Genomic DNA, 26608 nt, shown 5'->3' on the forward strand with positions numbered 1-26608 from the left:
TCCTATTTCTTATGTTCTTATGTATGTGCAGACAGTGACTCGAGGCTGGAATTGAACCTGGGTCCCTGGCACTGTGAGGCAGCAGTCTAACCACTGTGCCACCCCGAACTTCACCAATCCCATCACAGCTTTCCAAAGCCCCAGCCAATGAGATTCCTCCTGACTTTTGTTTCCAGTTTAGGCTTTGAATTGGATTGGGTGGCGTTTAGCCAAATGTGATGTCACCACGTGCCAATGCCTCATGATGGGATGTTATAATTTCTTCCACTTCTACTGGTGACTGGAGGTCCCGCTGTGACTCAGAAGTACAAATTATGAGAGTGATTTGCTTAAAGTACCATTTTAAAATCTCCTGGCTTTCTTTCTTTGGCCACTGGGAGACTGATGTCGACTCTGGCGGATTCCCAGGCATTCTGGGAACCCAACTCCAACCATTGGCATGCCTACCAGATCAGCCGCATTGCAGTTCAAGAAAGTGGCTCACCATCACCTTCTCAAGGGCAAGTAGAGATGAACAACAAATGCTGCCCTTGCCAGTCACACTCACATCCCATGAAACAATTAAACAGATGGTCAGTAGCTCTGTCTTTAACTGCCTCAGCTCAAAACTCTGGAATTCCACCTCCCCCCCTCCCCCCCACCCCCACTCCCGGCACTCTAGCAGCATGGTGATACAGTGGTTAGCACTACTGCCTCACAGCGCCAGGAACTCGGCCTTGAGTGACTGGCAGTGCGGAGTTTGCACATTCTCCCTGTGTCTGTGTGAGTTTCTTCTGGGTGCTCTGGTTTCCTCCCACAATCCAAAGATGTGTAGGTTAGGTGGATTGGCCATGCTAAATTGCCCCATTGTGTCCAAAGCTGTATAGGTTAGGTGGATTGGCCATGCTAAATTCTTCCTTAGTATCCAAAGATGTGTAGGTTAGGTGGATTGGCCATACTAAATTGCCCCTTACTGTCCAAAGGTGTGCATGTTAGGTGGATTAAAGTTAAAGTTTATTTATTAGTGTCACAAGTGCACTTACATTAACACCGCAATGCAGTTACTGTGAAAATCCCCTAGTTGCCACACTCCAGCACCTGTTCAGGTACACTGAGGGAGAATTTAGCATGACCAATGCACCTAACCAGCATGTCTTTTGGATTTGGTGAAAGAGCAGCGCTCCGAAAGCTCGTGATTTCAAATAAACCTGCTGGACTTTAACCTGGTGTTGTGAGACTTCTTACTGCCTGTCAGACTACGGAAGGAAACCAGAGTATGTGGAGTAAACCCACATAGACTCATAGAACGTACAGACTCTGCACAGAGAGTGACCTAAGCCAGGAATTGAACCTGGTCCATAGAGCTGTAATACAGCAGTGCTAACCACTGTGCTACTTTAGTAGATTAGCCATAGTAAATGGATTACAGGGATAGGATGGGGGAAAGGACCTGGGTAAAATAAACTGTCAAGAATAGGTACAGGCTTGATGGGCCGAATGGCCTCCTTCTGCACTGTAGGGATTCTATGAAATCCCTATCCCTCCTCCATTCAGACACTCCCTAAAATCCACCTCTATAGCCAAGCTTTGGTTCAGCTGTCAAACTTTCCCCCATTCTCTTTGGGACGCTTATTGCGTTAAAATCGCGATGTAAATACAAGGTTGTTACATTTCAGCAACAGAAGGGCTTATTACTCAGTCAGTCAACAACTGCCCCAGATCTGATGCCAGATGACACCCAGCGTCCTAAACTTCTACTGCCTCTGTGTCAATTTAGATTCAACCTCAATCCCAGCTGCTGAAATAATGTTTGTGAGCTCCCAACACCACTGACCTCTCCTAGTCAATAACAAATTCGTGGAAGCTGGAGGATGAAGGCGAAGTAACATAGCCCAGTGGAGCAAGAGGGATGGGTTTGTTGTGGGAGTTTGTAATATTGCCTAGGTCCTCCCCCCTGTTATTGTGCAAACCGCGAGCAGATCACACTGTTCCAGAGGCTGGAAACAACAATGTGTCATGTGAACAAGCGGCATGGTTTGGGATTGCACTGTGCAATCTGACCTGGCGGGGGGTTGGGAGAGGAGGCGGTCCCATTGCTCTCTTCCGGCAACAAAGAAGCTCAATAAATAGGCGGCTGGTGAAACTGTGCGGCTTCCAAAGAAACAGAGAGAGAGAGAGAGAAGAGCACAGCATAGCAGAATTATAAAGCCAAGGAGGATCCAAAATAAGGAGCAGACAAAGATAAAGCGGAGAGAGCAAAAACAAAACAGAGGAAGAGATCAGAACATTGAGAGGGAAAACTGGTGGATGCACAACTGAACAAAATAAAAGCGCATCTCGGTTTGAAGGAGTCAAGTGAAGATTTCTCCCTTCCCGCCACCCCCCCCCTCTGCTTTTTGCAACAGTGTAGTCGCGAAAAGTTCAGATCTGACGCTATTTTATTGGCAACAACAAAGCAGTAACTGTAGCAATCGCGGCAACTTCTCTTCCTTGTTCTGAAGATGCCGTTTTTGGGACAGGATTGGAGGTCCCCAGGTCAGAGCTGGATCAAAACTGACAACGGCTGGAAAAGATCCAACGATGAGACAAACAATAATGTAACGCCGCTCAACAGGTTAGTTACCTTGCAACCTCCACTCACACACACATACACACACCCTCAACTCAACGTCAGGATAAACTACTGCGAGAACTTCCTGGGCTCCTTTGTATCTTTATTTTATTTCAAGACATTCCTTGTCATTTAACAGGACATAGATTGATCTTATTAAAAGAAAACCTCTAAATTCGAACTTGATTCCACTATTAGTGGAGAGGGAGGGAAGGAGTTACTCTGGTGAGAGGTAGAGTGTTAAAATGCTATCACCAACACCACACGCTTTCGAAACACATTTGTCTAGGAAAACACTATAGAAATGATCCCGAAGAGTATAATCTTTCACTAACAGGATAGAGGAAATGAGAGTGGAGGAAACAGCATAGGGGAATGGGAAGGCGAAATAAATTGGTTTTAAAATCAGAGAGAAAGAACAGTGTGACAGTTAACTGCATCTGTCTGAAAGTAAACACACATTTTCAGAGTCTGAGATCTTGTGATGAAAAGTAATAAATACTTAAAAAAAACCTGGGGCTTCTAATTATGGGTTCAACAAAGTGTCTATTCTTAGGCAAAACTGTGAGTGTACATTGTGTCCTAAAGGAGTATGGAGAAATGTTGTAGCAGATTAGGTTTTTTTTCATTCCGGGGAATGAGGTTTGCAGTCCAGATTTCTGTTGTAATAAAATTGTGGTTTGAGTCTGAAAGGACTCTGAGAACGTCACTTTTTGTTTTGAGATGTCACAGTTGAACAGCTGGGTAAACCAAACAGATCCCAGTGACAGATCAAAACAAAATATTGTCCATGCCAATCTGAAACAAAAACAGAAAATGCTGGAAAATCTCAGCAGGTCTGACAGCATCTGTGGGGGAGAAGAGAGCTAACATTTTGAGTCTGGATGACCCTTAGAGCTCTCTCACTCTTTCTCCACAGATGCTGTCAGACCTGCGGAGATTTTCCAGCATTTTCTGTTTTTGTTTCAGCTTCCAGTGACAGTGTTACTTATCTGTACATGGAAATCTCTATGTTGTTAAGGCCAAGCAATAAACAGGGTGGAAATGCTTTTGAAAAATATTCCTGTGAAGTCAGTGCCTTTTTGACTTTATTTATTTTCAGCCTTAAGAAAAAAAAATCCTGCATCTTAAATTCCCTTCTGTTTGAGTTTTCTGGGAGATAATGTTGATGATGGCCAATGTACTGTCCATTTACTGTACTGTTCTTGTGTAGGGCTCAAACAAGCACCACTTGTCCCTCATTGTGTGAAACCTGTTGTCTGCCCTCCTCTCCCTGTGACCTGACAATTCCTGATCTTTAAAACACCTATGTTAATAAGCTGCCAGAGCAATTGAGTGACAGTTGCTGAAGTCCTGGTGGACATAGCCTGTCATCATTCCAGGTTTCCGGGAGAGAGTTGGATTAGTGGGGTGGAGAGGTTCTTGGTGAAGGGGACGAGGAGAGTGGCTGGACAGCTGATGTTTGACACTCCCCCAGAGTCAACTCAGATGGCTGCTGTCAGCAGACTCTTGTCGGCATGGGTGGCATTTGTTGGGCATATCTGACCCATGTCCAGACACGTCCTTGTTCCGACACTGATCAGGAGGCAGGGATGAGGCATTGGGGCATTCGAAAGAAACGGCCAGACAATACCGGAAATTGGATCTGGGATAAAAGCAAAACACATACGAAAGCTGGAAATCTGGACTAAAATGCTGAAAAGACTCAGCAGATCTGGTGGAATCTTATTGGGAGAGAAACAGAGTTAACATTTCGAGTCTGTAGATTCCGGATTCCATCAGATCTGGAATCTTTTTGGGATTCAAAGTCAACACTAACAGCATCAACTTGCATTTACATAGCACATTTAACATTGTAAACATGTCCTACAATGCTTCATAGGAGCGTTATCAAATGAAACGTAAGCCCTGAGCCATATAAAGAGATATTGGACAGGTGACTGGGAACCTGTTCAAAGAGATAGGTTTTAAGCGGCTTCTTAAAGGAGGAGAGCAACATGGCAAAGTTTTGGTAAGGAATTCTAGAGCTTCCTGTAGCTGGTCAATATAAACTAAGGATGCACAGCGAGTGCAGGCGTCTTGGAAGGTTCTGGATGACAGATGTCTGCACTTACTAAGCGAGCCATAGGATAACAAACACATGATGTTAAATCTCTGACATGTCCAGGCAACCTATCCACCACTTTAAACATTGATTTCTTCCAGCACTGGCTCACAGTGGCAGCAGTGTGCACCACCTACAAGATGCACTGCAGCAACTCACCAAGGCTCCTTCAACACTGCCTTCTAAACCCATCATCTCTACCGCCTAGAAGGACAAGGGCAGCAAATGCATGGGAACACCACCCCTCCAAGCCACTCACCATCTTGACTTGGGAATATATCTCCATTACCTCACTGGAACGAAATCCTCAAACTCCCTTCCTAACAGCACTCTGGGTGTACTTACACCACATGCACCGCAACGATTCAATAAGATGGCTCACTACCACCTTCTCAAGGGCATTTAAAGATAGGCAATTAATGCTGGGCTAGTCAGTGATGCTCACGTCCCAAGAACATATACAGGGTAATGCCATCTGATACCCTTTAATGTTGATTCTAAAGTGTTTAAGATATTACTTTTGGCTGCTTTTTTGATTTTTCCAAAGATTTCTGAATTATTTTTTGTCTTGATAAAAGTCATCAAACGCAAGCACTGTTTACAGAACATGCTGGAGTCATTCCTACCTCAATGGGGTGGAGAACTCTCACTCTGTATCGTACCAAAACATTCAAATATTTTCTCAAGATGATTAATTTTCCCTACATTTTTTTTGGACAACGCATCGTAGATCTGCGCAGCAAGCTTGTTTACTCTGAGGCACTGCATCCTGGGAAAGTGATGCTGCAAATGTAAACATTCTTGGGATGGCATTGTGGGGGAGGGGGTAATTCATAGCCAGAGAGGAGGGGAGGATAACTTTAAAATTAGTGCCAGGCCTTTCAGGGGTGACGTCAGGAAGCACTTCTTCAGTGGTGAAAATTCTGGAACTTCTCCCTGCAACAAGCTGGAGGTTAAATGAAAACAGCAGAACTGGGATTGATAGATTGTTGTCGGACATGGCTATCAAGGATTATGGAACCCAGATGGCAAGATGGAGTTAAGATAGGGGTTGGCCATGATCTTATTGAATGGTCAATGTAATGGGCTAGATGGGCTGAATGGCCTGTTCCTCAAGTGAGGGGGGCCTGGCAGTTTACATAATTTAAATTTAAATTGGTTGGTGAGGACTGATTGATCATGAAATCGTTCTTTGAAAGCAATTGTTTCCTTTCATTCCCCCTGCTCCCTCCTCAAATGCGCAGCATGCCAGTCTGTGTTGCTTTCCTTGACACTGGCTGGCTGGCTGCCAGGAAGCCAGTTTACAGACTGCTGCTGAACATCTTTCAAACGTCTCTCTCGTAGCAGCCTCCAGCTAGTCACTCTGGGTAAGTATAGGGTAGGAAGAGTTGGCTGGGGCTGGCCTGGGAGGACCTGTATGTGCAGTTTTCATTTTGCACTCTCTGCCCTCCAGGGCGACGTTTGTTTTTCAAATCCTTCTGAGCTCACTCTACAGACATGGGACACTCTAAGTCAGGCCACAGATCAATGTTATAAATAACTTGCGCATGGTTCCCTGTTCAGAGCCAGTTTCCTGTGCTGAATGATATTGTGTGGCTACAGATTGTCATGTCTGTTCAGAATCTTGAACTTCCCCCATCATAACACTAAAAAAAAACTTAAGATTATTTAAACTGTAAGACCTTCAAATCAGAGTTCCCAATGTTTAGAAGAGTTGAAATTGGTTCTGTTTTAGCTCAGGATTAATTAGAATTTAAATTATTCAGCCCAACAAGCCCACAACATTCTCCTCCCTCTCATCCTCACCTCACATCATCTTTCTATTCCTTTCTCCCTCACGTGTATAGCGTGACTTGCAAAACCCTCGTCTTTTAATGCAAACTTCTGTCATTCCACAGAACAATCGCTTCCAATCTATAGACTACGCCAGTGTGCAATTTCATCCCCTTCTATTGTATGTCAGATTCTAAGGTAACAGTGGGTGTAACTTGTAGAAACCAAGCCCTGTCAAAACAGAAGTGAATTCATCGGCACACAAAAGGCCTGGGAATTTGGTGGTGACGAGACAATAGCAAAAGTAAATTCACATTGAAGCCAGCTCTGAAATAGAGTTGGTTTGAGAGAGGGCAGAAACCCACGGAGGTGACATTCAATCCTTTTATGGCTATGAAGCAGCTTGGATTAGTAGTTAAACTGGTTTAAGAAGATTTATATTAGTTAGAGCAAGGTTCAACATTGCTAACTGAGCAGGAGGAGGCCCATAGGGAGCATGGATACCAGTAGAGGATTGGCTTGCCAGTGCAACTATAGACGTATCCTTGGAGGTTTGGTCACATGACCTCCTGCCTCCACATGCCTGCCATTGGTAGTGCAACCTGCTCATTGCTCATTGTGTACACCATGGGCCTTCCTCAGGCCCAATGGGAAGCAATAAGACTTCACATTATACAAATGAGTGATTTTCGACTGTCAAGTCAAACAGGCTTCTTTGCCATCTCAATATTCTTAGAACCAATCGATAGAAATGTTCAAAGAAAGTGAAAAAAAACACCAATTTTGTTTTCCTTATGTCCCTTTTCTGAGTTGGATACGTATCTTCAATCACTGGAGACACGATTCCTAGAGGGCTGACAACTCTAGGTTGGCCAGACTCCCTGTTCCTGGGCAGTGAATTCTATGCAATTATTTGTAGCTGTACATCTTTAACTTGAGGAAACTTTGAGACAAGTGTAAAATCTCCCATTCCCTGTAGGTTCCGCCTGATCAAACGTCTCTCCACGCCCTTGTTTGGAACTGGAGAATGCAGGCCATGGTTTTTGCATTCTGTGCACCTTCCCTCCCCCACTGAGCAATGAGGGAAATAAAAAGTCAATGGGTTTCCAGTTCCTCATCGTGACCTGAAGCAGAAATGTTTCCTCCTCATAAATGAGTCACATTTTTTGTTGTCCTTACAGTACAGTTCATGTTTGACATTTGTCTCTCCAGTTTCTGTGACGAGGAGGAGTTTAATAAAGAGAACTTCCTGAACAGTGTTGGGTATGACATGATGACAAAAAAGAGAAAGAAGGACCTGCTGAATAACAACACAAAGATCCAATGTGAGTTTCCGCTGACTGAGACCATTTCAAAATGTTAAAAATTGCTAACCTCTTTAAGGCATGACTTTACTAACCCGTCCTTTGAGAATGTGCTATAATTTCCTCTCTGGGAAATTGTGATAACTTCCAAGACTTGCATGGGGAATCACTGATTGATCTCCCTGTAGGACTCATTGAATATGAGCTCCTTGGGGATTGGTAATTAACTAACCAGGTGGAACTTATGTACCATGCTCTGAATAAAGCACGATCCTGAGTGGGCCACTATTCCATTGTCCTGGTTGGGACCTGTTTGTATTCACCAATGGGCTAATGGTTCTTGCTTTCCTTTATTTTGTGCAGGAAAACACAGTTCCTTTACAGCCAACTCCTGGAGTTATTATAAAAATGTTCCGCTTATTGGAGTCTCCCATAATAGCAATGGGAGTGGATACAATGCTTATCCTCATTGGAGAAATATTGAGCTTATTAAATTAAAGTCCATAAGATATAGGAGCAGAACTAGGCCATTCAGCCATCGAGTCTGCTCTGCCATGCAATCATAGCAGATATGATTCTCATCCCAGTTCTCCTGACTTCTCCCCATAACCCTTAATCCCTTTATTAAGCAAGAACCTATCTATCTCTGTCTTAAAAACATTCAATGACCTGGCCTCCACAGCTCTCTGTGGCAATGAGTTCCACAATTCACCACTCTCTGGCTGAAGAAATTCCACCTCATCTCAGTTTTAAAGCAGCGTCCCTTCACTCTGAGGGTGTGCCCTTGAGTTCTAGTCTCTCCCGCTAGTGGAAACATCCTCTCCATGTCCACTTGATCTAGGCCTCTCAGTATTCTGTAAGTTTCAATTAGATCTCCCCTCATCCTTCTAAACTCCATCAAATATAGACCCAGACCCCTCAACTGCTCCTCATCTGATTCCTGGAATCATTCTTGTGAATGTCCTCTGGACCCCCCTCCACGGCCAGCACATCCTTGCTGACAATATTCTAAATGGGATCAGACCAGAGCCTTGTACAGCCTCAGTAATACATCCCTGCTCTTGTATTAATAGGGTATTTTTTTGTTAGATTTTCAGTTTGAAGAAAAGGAACTTGCATTTACTCAGCACGTCAGCAAAGTGCAGTCAGTAAACTATTTTGATGTGGTCACTTGTGTAGTGTAAGAAATATGCCTACCTATTTGTAAATAGCAATGTGAGAATGGCCAAGTTACTATCCAGTGTTGTCTGTCAAGCTATCACCTCAAGCCATTGCAAACAGCGAAGGTGGTGTGCTAAGTTGGTAGCGCTCTTGTCTCTGAGCTGGAAGGCCCTGGTTCAAGTCCTGCTCTGGGATTTGATGGGCAGGAAAGAAGTGTTCCTGGTATAAAAACAAATTGCTGTGGATGCTGGAATCTGAAATAAAAACAGAAAATGCTAGAAAATCTCAGCAGGTCTGGCAGCGCCTATGGAGAGAGAATGAGGGCAGCATTTTGAGTCTGGATGATCCTTCCTCAGAGCCATTCAGGCTTGAAATGTTAACTCCTGAGAGAATGCTGCACTGTCAGGGATGCTGCTTTTATCTGAGATATTAAACTGAGACCCTGCCTGCCTTCTCAGCTTCCATGGGAGTGTTTGAAAAAGTGCAGGGGAGTTCTTTGCAGTGTCCCAGTCAATATTTATTCCCCAACCAATGTCACAGAAGTATTTTGTCTGGTTGCTGTTTGTGGGAGCTTGCTGTGCACAAATTTGCTGCCACATTTCTCACAGCAGCTCTGCACTTCAAAAAACATTTTATTGCCTGTGGAGTTTAAAGAGAAATCCTGAAAGGTGCTATACAAATGCAAGTTCTTTGCTATTTTCGCTGTGAAATTGTCATGTGAAATATGATTTGTTGAAGTTTTCTCTACCTCCCGGTAGGTATATAGTCAGGGATGGATATGGAGCTGTCCCAGGGAGGCAGTACTGATTCTGTTGACCTTAGCTAAAAATGTTTCAAATCTCCTGACAGATTAGACTGATGGGATTACGTCAATGTTTTTGCATCTTTGCCACCCTGAGATAAGATTGCTGCTGTCATTCCGGTGCAGGGGAGGGAGAAGATAAACAGGTTGTTGTCAGGGGGAGGGTTAAATGTCTGGTTTATCAGGCCTGCATCTGTCTGCTGGGTCATAGGCCTAGATCATCCCTGGTGCTGCTCCCACTCTACCACTACTTCACCAGAGGTGCGGTGGGAACTCTGGTTATGGAATGACAATCTGGAAATTCCAAGGATATTCCTGCAGAGGTGTTTTCAGTGTCGAGGCCCTGGTTGGAATTTTCCAACCATTCACACCGTTGGGATTTTCCCATCCCGTTGCAGTGAACGGACACTTGGCTTTTTACCAAATTCTCCAATTTCGCTGCAGCGGGAGCGTGGGGTGAACAGGCAGTAGGATCATGCCCCATACATTTGCATTTACAACTCAGAAACAGGTCCTTTGGCCCAACTGGTCTTTATATTCCTCATGTCTAAAACTAGAGGGCATAGGTTTAGGGTGAGAGGGGAGAGATACAAAAGTGTCCAGAGGGGCAACTTTTTTCTCACAGAGGGTGGTGAGTATCTGGAACAAGCTGCCAGAGGTAGTCTTAGAGGCAGGTACCGTTTCATTATTTAAAAAGCATTTAGATAGTTACATGGGTACGGTGGGTATAGAGGGATATGGGCCAAATGCGGGCAATTGGGATTAGCTTAGGGGTTTTAAAAAACAAAGGGTGGCATGGACAAGTTGGGCCGAAGGGCCTGTTTCCAAGCTGTAAACCTCTATAACTCTATGACGACTCTACAACAAGCTTCTTCCCACCTCTGCCAGTGTCACCCTTTCAGCATATCATCCTTTCTCCTTCACGTACTTATCTCATTTCCTCTTCAAAATATCTAAAATATTCACCTCAACTACTCTTTGCAGGAGCGAGTTCCATGTTCTCAGTGCTCTCTGGGTAAAGAAGTTTCTCCTGAATTCCCCATTGGATTTGTTAGTGACCATCCTATAATTATGGCACTTGGTTCTGATCTCTACCACCAGCAGAAATGTCTTCCCTAAGCCTTACCGTATCAAACCCTTTCAAAATTTAAATGTCCTCACTCTCTCGGACTTAGCTTTCTCTTTTTCAGAGAAAAGACCTGTTCTGCTTTCCCTGATAGTTATAACCTGGTCTCATCCATGTGGAGAGCCCATGTAGATAATTCAAAGAGGTTTCTGGTTATGGTTTCATAGAATCTGCAGTGCAGAAGGAGGCCATTTGGCTCATCGAGCCTGCACCAGCAACAATCCCACCTAGGCCCCATCCCCATAGCCCCACTTTTTATCCTGCTTTTCCCCCTAACACTAAGGGGCAATTTAGCATGGCCATTCCTCCTGCACATCTTTGGAGTGTGGGACGAAACCGGAGCAGCCAGAGGAAACCCATGCAGACAAGGGGAGAACGTGCAAACTCCACACAGACAGTGACCCAAGGCTGGAAATGAACCTGGGTCCCTGGCCTGTGAGGCAGCAGTACTAACCACCATGTCAAAGGACCAGCATAGGCAAGATGGCCTGAATAGCCTTGTTCAGTGCTGTAACATTCTGTGTTACTTTATTTAAATTTTGTTCGTGTTTTTTTTTGCCTGGGTTAAGCTGACCCACAAAATCTTAAACTGATTCACCTACCAACCAAACACAGCCTTATATGCTGAAATACTTGATTCAAATATTTGTGGGTTTTTTCAGACTAATAAAACGAATGGGAAGATGAATGTTGACTTTCTTTAAAGATTAAATTGTTTAGTATGATAGTCTATAAATCCTGAGTGATAGCAGAATATTCCCTTCTATGCAGACTGACGGACATGATATAAACTCTCAGCCAATACAGCTGCTAGTGCATTGAATAATCATTGCAACAGGAAGTTGGATAACATGTACAAAGGGATTGAAGATGACTGGGTTAGAAATAGATTGCCGAATATGCAACAATTCACACATTGTTGTTCTACAATGAGCCATCTGGTGGATCCAGTTGGTCAGAGTTGCATTGGTGGCACGTAATTCCGACTTGGAATCATTAAATGGTTACAGCGCAAAGGGAGGCCATTCAGGCCATTGAGCGATGCCGGTTCTTGGCAGGAGCAACTCAGCTGCTGATCATGATTGGTTAAGCTTTGTCATGGCGTCACAATGGTTAGCACTGCTGTCTCACAGCACCAGGGACCCGGGTTCGATTCCCACCTCAGGTGACTGTGTGGAGTTTGCACATTTTCTCCGTGTCTGTGTGGGATTCCTCCGGGTGCTCCGGTTTCATCCCACAGTCCAAAGATGTGAGGGTTAGGTTGATTGGTCATGCCAAATTGACCAAGTGTCATGGAGATTAGAAGGGTTACAGGAATAGAGCCTGGGTGGGATTGTGATCGGTACAGACTCAATAGGCCGAGTGGCCTCATTCTGTACTGCAAGGAACCTGTGATCTTTGAGGGTTTACTTGTGATCAGTAACATGAATTGTTTGGAGAGAGTGGGGCAGTGGTAGTGTGTATGGGAGGATACTGTGCAGAACAGGGAGGGAATGGGCTGGATGAGGTGAGAGATTGTAAACGCAGAGCTTGAGGGCAAGGGCAGGCCATTCAGCCCATCAAATGTCATAACCTTGGAAAATTTAGCATTGTTAACTGAATTTCTCCAGAGGTACACAGTTAAGCAAAACAATTCGAGGCTTGCTGATGATGATAAATAGATGTGTATAGTTATACTGCAGTGTTTAACAGTTACTGGGAACAAATGTTCAGATAATGTTGCTTTAACATCAAGTGGGACTTTTGAGTATTTGCTTAGGCTATTATTGCAGTCACCAAATAACAGTCACTATTTTCACTTTTACCCTTAGATTTCCACCAAGAGACTTGGATTTCTGTTCACAAAGGAAGCACCAAGGAGGTGAGTGACACTGGGGTATATCAGTAAACAGCAGTGTATTTACCAATCCTGTATTAATCAGATCTTCACCAACAATACTGATAACCTTTTCCTTCTCTTCCAGCGTCATGGATATTGCACCTTGGGTGAAGCATTTAACCGTTTAGACTTTTCGAGTGCCATTCTTGATTCCAGACGATTTAATTATGTTGTGAGGGTAGGTGCTCTTTACGATTCTGTTGTGGTTAAGTTTTACTTTGGTGGGTTCTTTCCGCTGTGTCTCGATGGACAGCAGTCTAAGCTTCTTGAGTCAGGTGCTTGTGGGTTCAAGTCCCTGTCATGGTACTTGGGCCCAAAGGAGTGAAGCCTGACCTTGCAATTATGTACTGAGGGACTGCTGCACTGCTGGGCAAGACGTTAAACTAAGGTCCTGCTTGCTATTACCAACTGGACGTGACAGATCCCTTGGCACTATTTTGAAGGAGAGTATTATGCCCAGTGTCCTGGGCACAATATTAATTCTTCAATCAAATCACTAAAACAGGTGATCTGGTTATTATCACATTGCTGTTTGTAGTGGCTTTCTGTGTGCAAATTGGCTGACATGTTTCCCCACATTTGTAACAGTAACAACATTTTCAAAGTACTTCATTGGCTAGAAAGTCCTCAGGGACAAAGGGTGACCCTGTGAGGTGCTACATAAATGCAAGTCTTTGTTTTTTGCTTTATTTCCACCTCATTCATTATTAACTTGTAATTTTACACCATTACAAGGACTGCTCAGGATTACAATGAATCCCTCATTATACAGACTGGACCAGAAGTAATTCCATCTAATGGAAATTTCACTGATCTGAAATTGAATCAGCTTTCCAAGTGTAACAGAAGGCAGTGGTAGATATTGCCTTTGTCCAGCAGCATTCAATAGATGAATACGTCACTGATCTTTCTGAATACCTAACTGGAGCAATTCAGATTCCTGATTAATGTCTAATTTAAATCAATACGTTTAACAAGGAAGGTAGAATGGACTGGGGCTGTTTTCTCTAGTGGTGAGTTCATAGACTCACCACAGGAATGAAGGTCCACCAAGTCTGCAGTGACTCTTTGAAAGATCATCTTACCCTGGCCCTATCCCCATAAGCCCACCGATTTACCCCACCAATCCCCCTAACCACACGCCTTAAGATACTCAGGGACAATTTAGCGCATCTTTGGACTGTGGGAGGAAACCGGAGCACCCAGAGGAAACCCACATAGACACAAGGAGAAGGTGCAACCTCCGCACAGACAGTCACCTAAGGCTGGCAGCAGTGCTAACCACTGTGCCGTCCCCGTTTGAGAACTTTAAAACTATGAAAGGGGTTTGGTAGTGTAGACATAGAGGTGTTTCCACTTTCAGGGGAGGGCAGAGATACGTCTATAAATCTAATATAGTCACTAATATATCCAAGAATCTTCTTTACCCAGGGATTGGTGAGAATGTGGATCTCACTACCAGGTGGAGTGGTTGAGGTGTATATTATAGATAAATGTAAGGGGAGCTAGATGTGCATGTGAGGGAGAAAGGAATAGAAGGAGAATGTGAGATGGGATTGAGACGTAGAGAAGTGGGAGGAGGTGGAACATAAAGATTGACATGGACCAAATGGGTGGTATGGGACGTTTTGGTATCGTTAATGCCACGCATTTCTATCTAAAAGGTCCTTTTCACCATTTAACAACAGCCTGTAATCCCATGCAACTTTGAGTTATTTGGGGAAGGCAATTTGCTTTGTCTCCAAGGATGGCCTCTTCTTTTGATATCTATCAGTGGATTTTTGCAACCCTTAGTGACACATAAACCCTTGAAACTGATCTGTTTTTGCTGGTCACCGTCCAGTTGAATGGGGATCCATTACCGTGAGTCAGACCAGGACACTCTGCAATCGCAGCCCTGGCTATCAATCACGAGTCAAGTCATCAGGCTGAGCGACAAAGCCAGCAGCTGATACAGTATCCCAGTGTGTTGTTGCTGTGGCGTGGAAGGTGATGATGGAAGTGGAACTGTTTGGAATTCCTGCCATGTTTTCCCCCCACCGGACCAACTTGCATCTTGTGACTCATTAACTCCACTCATCAACAGGTGCCGTTCAGGGTCAGACACTGAACTGAAAGTTCACCCGTCTCCAGATCATAGAATCCATAGAATCCTACAGTGCAGAAGGAGACCATTCGGCCCATCAAGCCTGAACCGACAACAATTCCACCCAGGCCCTATCTACGTATTCCCACGTATTTATCCTGCTAACCCCCTGATACTAAGGAGCAATTTAGCACGGCCAATCAATCTAACCTACACTTCTTTGGAGTGTGGGAGGAAACCCACACAGACTTGGTGAGAATGTGCAAACTCCACATAGTCACCTAAGCTGGGAATCAATCTCAGATCCCTGGGCGCTGTGAGGCAGCAGTGCTAACCATTGTGTCACTGTACCATCCTGGTTATGAAAGTGCAAGAGTTGGAAGGAATCATTCAGGTGAAGGAGTTGTAGAGTTGTATTTTGATCCTAAAGAAAGGACTTGGATTTATAACGGCAGTGTTCGCGACAGGACATCCCAAAGCACATTGTAGGAGTACTTTTTGAAATGTAGTCAGTGTTGTAATGCAACAAAGAGGACAGTCAATTTGTGCACAGCAAGCTCCCACAAGCAGCAATCTGATAATGAAAGGGTTTTGTTTTAGTGATAAATGTCAGATTGGAGTCCACTTGTCAGCCAATCAGTTCTCTCTTCTTGTGCAGTATAAATTGTTGTTCCCTTTACTATTGGTCTGTCATATTGTAGCTGTCCTGATGAGTATCAGATGGAAACATTTGGTAGTACGTGTCTATTTTCAACAGTAAATCTTGGCTAGGGCAGTGGGTTTAACTCCCTGCACTCAAAAGGGTCAATAGATAGACTAAAGCAGGAAGCCCTTCTCATCGATGGCACTCAGGATTTGAGTGACAGGGAGATCAATGTAACTGAGTGAGGAAACTGATGGCCAATCAGTCCTTCCTTCATCACTCCTCTTCTGTATGCACTGAGGACTAGATCATTCATTTGTGCAACAACTTTCTGACTGCTACTCTGGCAGAGTAAAGTAAAATTTATTTAGTCATCACAAGTAAGACTTATATTAACACTGCAATGAAGTTACTGTGAAAATCCCCTATTCACCACACTCCCGACGCCTGTTGGGGAACAGTGAGGGAGAATTTAGCATGGTTGATGCGCCTAACCAACACATCTTTCAGACTGTGGGAGGAAACCGGAGCAAACCCACACAGACACAGAAAGAATGTGCAAGCTCTGCACAGACAGTGACCCAAGCCGGGAATCGAACTCGGGTCACTGGAGCTGTGAGGCAGCAGTGCTAACCATGCTGTGCCCCTGGACCGCCGCAGAGGGCTCACCCATTGGAGATAATGTGCAACCCTGCATCTTTTCTGAATTACCCAGGATCTTGGGAAGCCTGTAGTTCCCCATTGTTTTCTCCATGGCAATGCCTTAGCCAATCAGGATCGACTTGCCAATCAATCGGCAGACATTTCTCTGCCTCAGTGTACCCAAACAGGTGCCAGAGTATGACGACTAGGGGATTTTCACAGTTACTTCATTGCAGTGTTAATGTAAGCCTACTTGTGACACTAATAAATAAATTTTGAAAGTGTGGTGTAAATTGGTGTGAGAGTTTGAAATTTGGTATTTTTGTGTCTATCCTGATGAGCGCATGATGAAAAACTTCAGCAACATGTCTCTTTTCAGCAATAATCATGATTTCTATTTTTATCGTTTAACCATTTTCAGTAACAAACTGGGGGAATAATCAAGTTATTCCAAGTATTTTGAATCCTGCGTTTGTTCAGTTTTCCACTAGCTATGAACTAACTGAGAAATTGTACAAATTAACTTTTGGGGAAACATTGTAGAGTTAGTTCACAAGCGGTCAAAATTCGTAATATTGAAATTCACTTAACAGCCCCTTCTGCTACTACCTGTTACATAGAAACTTTGAAATCCTTTACAAACAAAACTCTTGATAATAGGATGGATGAACTGTGCATGTTGAGTTACCGTGGCTGATGGTGTCACGGTAGAAATAGCTAAGGGACTGGAGGAAAAGTTCTGCTGTGCTTGAATAACATCAGCATTATTTCCTATTTCCAGCTGCTGGAACTGATAGCAAAATCTCAACTCACCTCCCTCAGTGGAATTGCCCAGAAAAACTACATGAATATTCTGGAAAAAGTCGTACAGAAAGGTAGGTGGTAACCATGAACAGCTCTGCTCTGCACAGGGTAAAGAATGGACACAGGCAAAGGTGCAGGAAAGGAATTTACTAGAACAGTGTCTAAACTGAAGGGTTGATTTGATTTGATTTATTATTGTCACATGGAAAGTATTGTTTCTCCTGAGCTATACAGACAAAGCATACCATTCATAGAGTACATAGGGCAGAAGGAAAGGAGAGGGTGCAGAATGTAGTGTCACAATCATAGCTACGGTGTAAACAGACTTCAACTTAATATAATGTAGGTCCATTCAAACGTCTGATGGCAGCAGGGAAGAAGCTGTTCTCGAGTCGGTTGGTGCGTGACCTCAGACTTCTGTAACTTTTTCCTTGGCGGAAGAAGAGGGATGACAGAATGTCCTGGGTGCACGGGGGCCTTGATTATGCTGGCTGCTTTTCCAAGGCAGCAGGAAGTGTAGACAGAGTCAATGAATGGGAGGCTGGTTTGCATGATGGGACTGGGCTACGTTCACAATCCTTTATAATTTCTCGTGGTCTTGGGCAGAGCGTAAGCCATACCAAGCTGTGACAGAACCAGAAAGGATGTTTTCTATGGTGTATCTGTAAATATTGTGTGCATTTATCGGGAAAAGGTGGAGGTTCTATTCTCTGGTTTTCATATAGATTCTTCTTATCATGAAATGGGTTTGATCGGCGTAGATGTAGAGAAGATGTTTCCACTTATGGAGAGAGGCCATAAATTAAAAGGGAGTCACTCATAAATCCAGTCGAAAACTCGGCATAAACTTTTTTTAGACAGAAAATGATGAGAATGTAGATTTATTATTGTCACATGTGTTGGGATACAATGAAAAGTATCATAATGAATGGGGGAGCAGCTTCCAAGGGCTGATTGGTCTCCTGCCGCTCCTGTTTTCTTTGTTATTATTTGTATTTCTGTACACTTAAGAATCCATTAAGAAGACATTAGAACATCAGTGTGTGGCTCTGGCAAATCCTCCTGTGCTAATCCACTTGTCAAGAGATAGGGAATAAAGAACAGAGTGCAGCTTCAATTTGGATTGATAACGTAGCCCTCAGTATCTGCTCTGTAATGTTTTAAGTGAATGCTTAGAGAGTCAAATGTTAAAGGTTATTTTGAGGGACTACAGTTAGTTCTAAGAACCAGTCTCTTGTTTTGGTGGTATTCTGAAGTTTTATGTCAGATCATTGAGGCATTTACCCACCAATCATAAAGTCTTTAGGTCTGAGAAGATGGTGATAGATTCCACCAGTGATTCGCATGAAGAACCTAAAACCAGCTCTGGGGAAGAGGTGTGAAATAAGGGACAGCTGGGAGAGGGGGAAGAGGAGGAGGGGAGGGGGGAGGAGGAGGGGGAGCTGGAAGAGGGAGGGGGATGGGTGGTTTTTCCTAAACTGGCAGATTGGCCTGTTCAGATCACCCCACCAACTTTTCTTTGCTGGTCCTTCTCAGCCCCCTCAAACCCTTCCCCTGCCCCTTGAGCCTGCTGGATCTGACTCTATGAAACTTTCCATTGCCCTCTTCTCCTTATAAGATTCTTCTTAAAACCTATCACTTTGGCCAAGCTTTTGGCCACCTCCCCTTGCGTCTCCTTATGTGGCTTAGGGTCAAATTTTGTCCAATAATCCTCCTGTAAAGCACCTTGGGGCATTCATTTCATTGAAGGCGCTATATAAATGCAAGTCATCATTGTTGTAATTCAGCCATAAGGAATGTTGCATTGTTTATTCAAACCTCTACGTCGGCAATCACCTCCAGTCCTACAAGTTCCTGTGTACCACTGCAATCCCCTCCCCCTCCTCTTTTGCCACCGGGTTAGAGTAAAACTATTTTCTGTGTGTCTATTTTTAACATGAAGGATACTTATTCACATACTTGTGTTTTTTTTGGTTTTGCTCAGTGCTTGAAGACCAGCAAGACATTCGATTAATTAAGGAGCTGCTAAATAGTCTCTACACGACCCTCTGTGCCCTGGTGAATGGTGTGGGCAAATGTGTACTGGTGGGAAACATTAATACCTGGGTGTACAGGATGGAGGTCATAATGCACTGGCAGCAGCAACTGAACAATATTCACATCATCAGAGTAAGTGATAGTCGTAATCAGCCACTCTGAGATGCCTTTTCTGTTTAAACCTGTATCAGTCTCTGCAATTCGTGCAGAAAGAACAACTTGCATTTAAATTGACCTCAGGACATCCCAAAGAGCTTCATAGTTAATAAACTAATTTGCACACGTTGATTGAGAGGTCACGAGGGAGCATAGTGTTAGGGTAAGGAGCTGGAGATTCACAGGTGATCTGAGGACATATTTTTTCACTCAGAGAGTGGTGGGAATCTGGAATGCACTGCCTGAGAAGAGAGTAGAGATAGGAAATCTTATAATCTTTCGAAAGTATTTGAATGAGCACTTGACACATCTTAACATTCAAAGATATGGAGCAAGCGCAGGAAAATGGGATTAGTGCACCTTTAGTAGTAGTTATTGGCAGTACAGATTTGATGGGCAGAAGGGCCTTTAAAAAAAAATCATTTGTGAGCTGTCGCTGGCTGGCCAGATTTATTGCCCATCCTTAGTTGCCCTTGCTGGGCCTTTTCAGGGGGCAGCTGAGAGTCAACCCCATTGCTGTGGCTCTGGAATCACATGTAGGCCAGACCAGGTAAGGATGGCAGATTTCCTTCCATAAAGGACATTAGTGAACTACATGGGTTTTTCCGACAATCAACAATGGTTTAATGGTTAGCAGTTGATTGTTAATTCCAGGTTTTTTTATTGAATTCAAATTCCACCATCTGCCATGGGTGGGATTCAAACCTGGGTCCCCAGAACATTAGCTCCCTTTTCTGCTCTGTGTGACTCTATGACTTTATTAATCTTATAAGGACATCCTTCCTCAGATAAGGATATTAAAACTGCACACAATATTCCAGCTATGGTCTCACCAGTGCCCTATACAATTGCAGCAAAACATCCCTATCCTTAAACTCAAATCTTTTCACTATGAAGGCCAACATACCGTTTACCTTTTTTACTGCCATCTGTACCTGAGCGCTTACTTTCAGTGACTGATGCACAAAGTCACCAAGGTCTCGCTGAGTATCCATCTCTCTCAATTTATAAGTATTCAAGCAATAGTCCTTCTTGTCCTGTTGAATAAGTTTGACAAGTTAGTTCCCTCGCAATTCACCTTCCCCTGGTGGCCTCATTCTGTGACAGCAGCAATTTGTATTTTAAAAACAAAGCACCTTTAAAATTTGACCCTGAGTCACATTAGGAGATATTAGCACAGGTGACAGTAAAAGTTCGGTCAAAGAGGTCAGTTTTAAGGAGTGTATGAAAAGAAAGAGAGTGGAATAAGGGTTTAGGCCAGGGAGCTCAGAGCTTCGGGCCTTGGCTGCTGTCAACACATGGTGAAGCGTTGGAAATCAGGGATGTTCAAGTGGCCAGAATGCATTATAGATATCTTGGAAGGTTGTGGGACTGGGAGGGACATAGGGGGATGGGGGCGAAGAGACCTTGGAACGATTTGGACAAGGATGTGAATTTTAAGATGGAGATGTTTCTGGATCCATTGTAAGTCACTGAGCACAGAGGGATGATGAATGAACACGACTTGTTGAGTTAGGGATACAATCCTGTAACATATTTTGCTTGGGATCCTTAAAAGACAATTTATATTCAACGTGTGTTTTTTTATTTTACAGCCTCTGTCTACAGGACTGACCCTCACTGACCTCCCGATGTGTCTGCAGTTGAACATCATGGAGAGGTTGTCCGATGGAAGGGACATTGTCAATCTGGGCCAGGTGTCTCCGACCTTGCAGGTGCTCAGTGAGGATCGTCTGCTCTGGAAGAGACTGTGTCGCTATCACTTCACAGAACGGCAGGTATGGAAAGCTTGAGGCAAAATCTGGCTTAAATGTAAAGCCCCAACCTAATGCTTCAGCAAGCTTCCAAGAGACCTGCTCAGCCTTTGACCTGCTCCTTTCATTCTAGATTCGCAAACGTCTCATTTTATCTGAGAAAGGCCACTTGGACTGGAAGAAGATGTACTTTAAGTTGGGGAGGTGCTACCCAAAGAAAGAACAGTATGGGGACACACTGCAATTCTGCCGACACTGCCACATCCTCTTCTGGAAGGTACGCTGATCACTTTGTCAACACCTAGGATCTGATCCCTTTGATAAAATGTCACCTTCTCAAACTCCAACATCACAGGTTCACACATTCCCGTTGCATAGAATCATTCAACTGTGCAGTCACTCAAAGCCACAAATTCTGATCACATTTAACTGTAATGATGCAATGTAACAGTTCATGTGGAGAAGCTGCGGTTGTCCCTCCTTGGAAAATAAATGGCTGAGAAGGCTTGCTAATGAGAAAAAGAAAGACACAAATTTCTGTGGCAACTTTCACAATCTCAGAACATCTTAAAGTGCTTTACAGTCAGTGAAATGAAAGTGTAGTCACTGTTGTAATGGGGGAATTATGGCAGCCAATTTGCACACACGAACCTCCCACAATCACCAGATAATCAGCTGTTTTAGTGTCAATTGAGGGATAAATATCAGCCAGGACACCGGGGACAATGTGATCTTTCTTCTTCGAAATGGTTCCCCTGGATCAGTTTTGTCCACCTTAGAGGGAAGGTGTAGAGGAGACCTCGGTTTAACGTCTCATCTGAAAGATGGCACCTCTGACAGTGCAGCGCTCCCTCAGTACCTTACCAAGAATGTCAGCCTTAATTCTGTGCTCAGGTCACGGGGGGTGGGGGATGTGTAAAACTGCAACTTTCTGATTCAGGAGCAAGAGTGCTATCCCCTGAGCCACAACTAACACTATAAGAAAGTGTTTAAGATCATGGGGGTTGAGTGTAGTTGGAAGACATGATGGCACAGTGGTTGACACTGCTGCCTCACAGTGCCGGGGACCCAGGTTCAATTCTGGCCTCGGGTCACTGCCTGTGTGGAGTCTGCACATTCTCCCTGTCACCGTGGATTTCCTCCGGGTGCTCTGGTTTCTTCGCACAGAAGGAAAATGCCTTCAGGATAGAATCCCTGAGGGTATATGCTATCTCTCTCTCACTCTCTCTCTCCAAGATATCCGTTGGAATTATGGCAAAGGTTCCACCTCCCTAGGTTTTACAATCATACTTTAGAAGTATTTCACTGGCTGTAAAGCACTTTTGGGATGTCTAGAGCTTGCAAAAGAATCTTGAAGAAAGGCAAGGTTTTCTTTTCAATTGTTGCCATAGTTATTCAGGCCCAACCAACTCGCTGTTGAAATATAGTAGTATGTTGATGTAGAATGCACATTGTATATTGTCACCTTTAGGAAACCCCAGTCGAAGATTAACACTACAGCTGACTTCATCTTATAGGTTGTATAGTTGTTATGAAAAAGAGACACGTGTCGCCAGCTTTTATCTTGGGACAGATGCAAGAATATCACATTTGAAACACTCACAATTTACGTATTTTGTTTGAAATTTGGTCTTCTTACATTAGTCCTGATAAGTGCAAGATGAAAAACTTTGACAACATTCCTCTTTTTAACAAAATTCAAGCTCCACCCTAGCAAATGACTGGATATGCAATTACCTGACCATATACCTAGGATTTTTTTAAACTGCCCACTTCATTAATTTACAAATATTCTAAAATATTTTTCTCTCATTGTCATTGCAGGACACAAATCATCCCTGCACAGCCAATGACCCAGAAGGTTCATACACTTCTGTCTCACCACTTGACTTCATCAGTCTCTTCAAGTTCTGAACACAGAGATTCCAAAGGACTTCCACTGCGGAAGAGATTCCCACTGGGAATCGAGAACTGAGCTACTGATTTTATATACCTAGCTTTAAAACATGTAAATAATGTACAATACTATTTATACTTCCCTTTGTACAGTGAAGCTGAAATGGAGGTGGAATTAATCTGTTCTTTTTTTTAATGTTTGTAAATATCAGGTAGGGTGATGCTGGGAGCAGGAAGTTACTAAAGCAGTGAATTTATTTTTGGCCTGAGGTAGAAAGTCAGGTTGTGCTGTCGAATAGGGTGTTGAATGTGTCAGGGAGTCTGACATACTTGCCCCCAAAATGGGATCGATGTGTGTCACCAGGCAGGGGGGCAACTCGCAGAAAGAGCTCACTTTGCAGTTCATTGCTACTCATTTGAGTTGGAACCATTTCTTACTCAAACCAGTTTCAACTAATGCAACTGCTTGGGATGCTGCTCATGTGTCTGAATTGCACATCAACATTATCCCACTTTCCCATATATTTTGTTTAGTATGGGACATGCTAGGGTAACACTTTCTGCAGAAAAGCTGTCCTGTTTGAATATTGGTCGTGGGGGGTTCAGAAGGGGCAATTGCTCAAGTTTTGCTCAGTCTGGCTGAAGAATTTTGATTGTTGGTGTTGCAAATATCCTTCCTCGACTGTTTTTGTACGTTTTTTTACTAGAGGCTTGTTGGACCATTAGGGAATAATACTGAATTGATAATTACCTTCCCACGCTTTACAGTGTTAACAGCTGTGATGGAAATGTCGAACACAGTGACATTCTGGGATGAGGAAATTGTTTTTAGAGATGTGTAGCTTGCAAGAGAAAGCAGAACAATTGAGAGGGGTGGGTGAGATTTTTTGATTGTGATGTCAGACGGGAGGTCCCACGTTTTGCGAGTGGGGTCTCTATTTAATACACGTGGCAGCAGAGAACGCGGGCTGGTCACCAGCTTACCGAGCAAAGTGTTGGGGTGCAGGTAGAGGAAATCTTCTGGTTGGTAAAATGGGAAGACCCAATCCAGAGTTGGGTGAGGGCTTTGACCGAGTTTAACCCTGGGCGGGAAGATCCTTGTGGAACCAGGATTCCTGCTCCTCAAAAACTGTTGGACAGTGGAGTGAACTGGCCATCTTATTCAGTTAGCTGTCACTCTTTAGTTAGGCCTGTACCTATCTGTTTAAGTGAAAGGCCTGAATGAATGGGGTGGGGATCTAAATGCATCTTAATACATCTCCCTGCCTCCATTTAAATACCTAAATGAGGAATCCGCTTATTATTGATGGGTGTGTGGACAAATAGATTGACATTGGGTGGCCCTCATACACAGCAATTTATCTTCAGTTCAACCAACTACCACCTTCAGGTTGTCAGCCCTCCTATGTTGTCCTGGAGTCTCCCTATATACTACTCCATGGCTCTGTGAGCAAAATCATAGAGGCAGAAAAAAGTTGTGTGTGTTTTTCCCTATGTGTTCTGTGAGGCCTTTGATAATTCATTCTGAAACAACTTCTTTGCATGGAACATGGCTGCTTGACTGATGGTCAATAATCATCCAATCAGGATATGAAGAGACTACTTGCTCTCCGATTGGTTGTGGATAGATGCTGTGAAGGTGAATAGATCGGATGACCAATGGTGGAAGTCAGTGGCAGGAGCATTTGGCAGCTGTCATGTGGTGACACCTCCAGAAGTACCCGTCCAAAGGAAAGGTGGCAACCCTATGTTCATGCCAAAGAGACAGGGCAAGTGGGAAGAGATAACTCACCAATTCCTGCCCCACCCATTCTGCGTGTGCAGATAATAGAGACTGACTTGAGAAGTAAGGTCACTGTCTGCTTATCTATAGAAATGTTCCAGCTTTTATTCTTGGAACAACATGGGTATTGAAAGAATTTAAGAGCTTTAATGAAGAGTTATGCTGAAGGAATAAGAGGATTGAGTTATTGTGTTCTCAGTTTGTTACACTGGCTTTACTAATGGCAGTAATTGTACTGTTGTACAGTTTACTGTACCATAATGCATGCTAAGCATAGGTGACCACTGGTACTGTATAACTGTACCCTATTTACACTGCATTGAATGAAACATAGGTATACAGCTGATCTTTAATTATCTTATACAGACAACAGCTTTGTTTAAACATAATCTAGTGGCAGTAAACTCGAGAGGAAAGACACCCTTGTGGGCTCAGAATGAATAAGGGAAATTTAATGTTTTTTTCAAAGTTAACCTGAGTTCAGCAATATGTACATTGAGCATTTTCAACATATACTTTATTATCCACTGTGGGTGCTCATAGCAGTTTGAATGCCAAAGCTGGTCTATTCTAAGCCATATAGTAGATGAGTTAACAGTTTGTATAAGGACTGAAAATTATTGCAAAACCAAATCCTGGAATGTAAGTTAGTCTTTTCCCTGTTTCAGTGGTGTACCAATTGAAGTTTAGGTTACTCAGGGGGACAGACAAGGTAGAAAGAGAGAAAATATTTCCGCTGGATGGGGAATGAAGGACTGGGGGGCTTAGTCTAAAGATTAGAGGCAAACCTTTCAGGAGTGAGGTTAGGAGACATTTCTGCACACAGAGGGTGGTAGAAGTTTGGAACTCTCAGCCACAAATGGCAATTGATGTTAGATCAGTTGTTAAAGTTTAAATCTGATAGAATTTTGGTAGCTAACGGTAACAATGGTTATGGGGAAAAGGCTGGTATGTGAAATTAGGTGGCAAATCAGCCATGATCTCATTGAATTGTGGAACAGGCCCAAGGGGCTGAATGACCTCCTCCTGTGTCCTTCGAATGTGGCTTACAAAAACAGAATGCTGGAAATGCTCTGCTGGTTAAGCAGCATCCGCAGAGAGAGGAGCAGAGTTGATGCTACATGTCGATGACATCTCGTCAGCAATATTTTGGCTTTTTATTGGACCATGGCTTAGTTGGCGCACAGCGGCAGCAGTTGGCTATGGTCCATTGGTGTGGTCAGGTGTCTGGCTTTAACCTCTTTAAACCCCTGCACAAAATGAGAGTGGGGGAGGGGAATTGACAACCCAATCTTGCAACTCCCTCCGGTTTTACTTCCATGGGAGTTGACTTGTTTCTTGATACGAGCTTTCTGCCGAGAGTCTACAACTCCAGTGGGTAGTCTTGTAGTTCGGTAGATGTTGTGGAGGTTGTCTGAGCATTAGGAATGTCGCGCAATCACATTCAGAGCGAACTCGAATGAAACTCTGCGGTGGAATTGTGAATTGATAAAGTGTTTGAAGAATCAAAGTGTTGCAGCAGGACTGGCAAATTTTGCAGTCCTCATCTGGTGAAACCAATACCAATTTATTTATTTATTTTTCACTTTGCAAACAATTTATTTGGGCCATGGCAAGGAATGGTTTTAATGGTGGTGATTTTATGAATTGAAGATTAAACCTTTGGCTTTAAAGCCAGTGTTGATACTTGATTTTGGTGAATTTTTTTTAGAAGAGGAAACTGGTTCCTGGGTTTCCAGAGACAGTAGCTTGCTGCTTTCACCATGTTTATGGCTAATCACTACAGTTCTGCTTTCATGCATTGGAGCTGGAGTATGCGGCTCCAGATATTAATCTTCCTGTTGTTTTGAATCTCAGGAACTCCATGCCTAAAATTCTGATGCAGTCGAAATATAACCTGTCTTCGGCATGTTAAATGATAATGCCATTTGCATTGCCTTTACATACTGTCTCCCCAGAGACATGCTTCTGAAAATCTGTAAATTAATAACACTATATTCTGATGTAAAATACTTATTTGTAAATTTTTAATTGATATCTTTTTAATAAATGATATCTTTAAAATTTA

General features: G+C 43.5%; 1 protein-coding gene across 1 annotated transcript; it reads left to right on the forward strand.

Annotated features, from left to right (window-relative positions):
• Nucleotides 1-2099: 2099 nt before the first annotated feature.
• Nucleotides 2100-26608, forward strand: fbxo32 (F-box protein 32). The gene is made up of 9 exons (XM_080193919.1): nucleotides 2100-2593; nucleotides 7680-7792; nucleotides 12672-12721; nucleotides 12825-12917; nucleotides 16892-16985; nucleotides 18899-19083; nucleotides 20703-20885; nucleotides 20995-21138; nucleotides 22686-26608. Exons 1-9 carry the CDS (start codon nucleotides 2481-2483, stop codon nucleotides 22773-22775), a joined length of 1065 nt encoding a protein of 354 aa, XP_080050045.1. The 5' UTR covers nucleotides 2100-2480; the 3' UTR covers nucleotides 22776-26608.

The sequence above is a fragment of the Carcharhinus amblyrhynchos genome, chromosome 8, assembly GCF_965287045.1.
Source record: "Carcharhinus amblyrhynchos chromosome 8, sCarAmb.v2.hapA, whole genome shotgun sequence".
NCBI classification, from domain to species: Eukaryota; Metazoa; Chordata; class Chondrichthyes; order Carcharhiniformes; family Carcharhinidae; genus Carcharhinus; species Carcharhinus amblyrhynchos.

What these genes read in the sequence shown, in the direction of transcription:
- fbxo32 (XM_080193919.1), top strand. Translation starts at nt 2,481, where the DNA reads ATGCCGTTTTTGGGACAGGATTGGAGGTCCCCAGGTCAGAGCTGGATC. An exon ending in GGAAAAAGTCGTACAGAAAG is followed by an intron (nt 16,986 to 18,898) that starts GTAGGTGGTAAC and finishes GGTTTTGCTCAG; the next exon opens with TGCTTGAAGACCAGCAAGAC. An exon ending in ACAATATTCACATCATCAGA is followed by an intron (nt 19,084 to 20,702) that starts GTAAGTGATAGT and finishes TTTATTTTACAG; the next exon opens with CCTCTGTCTACAGGACTGAC.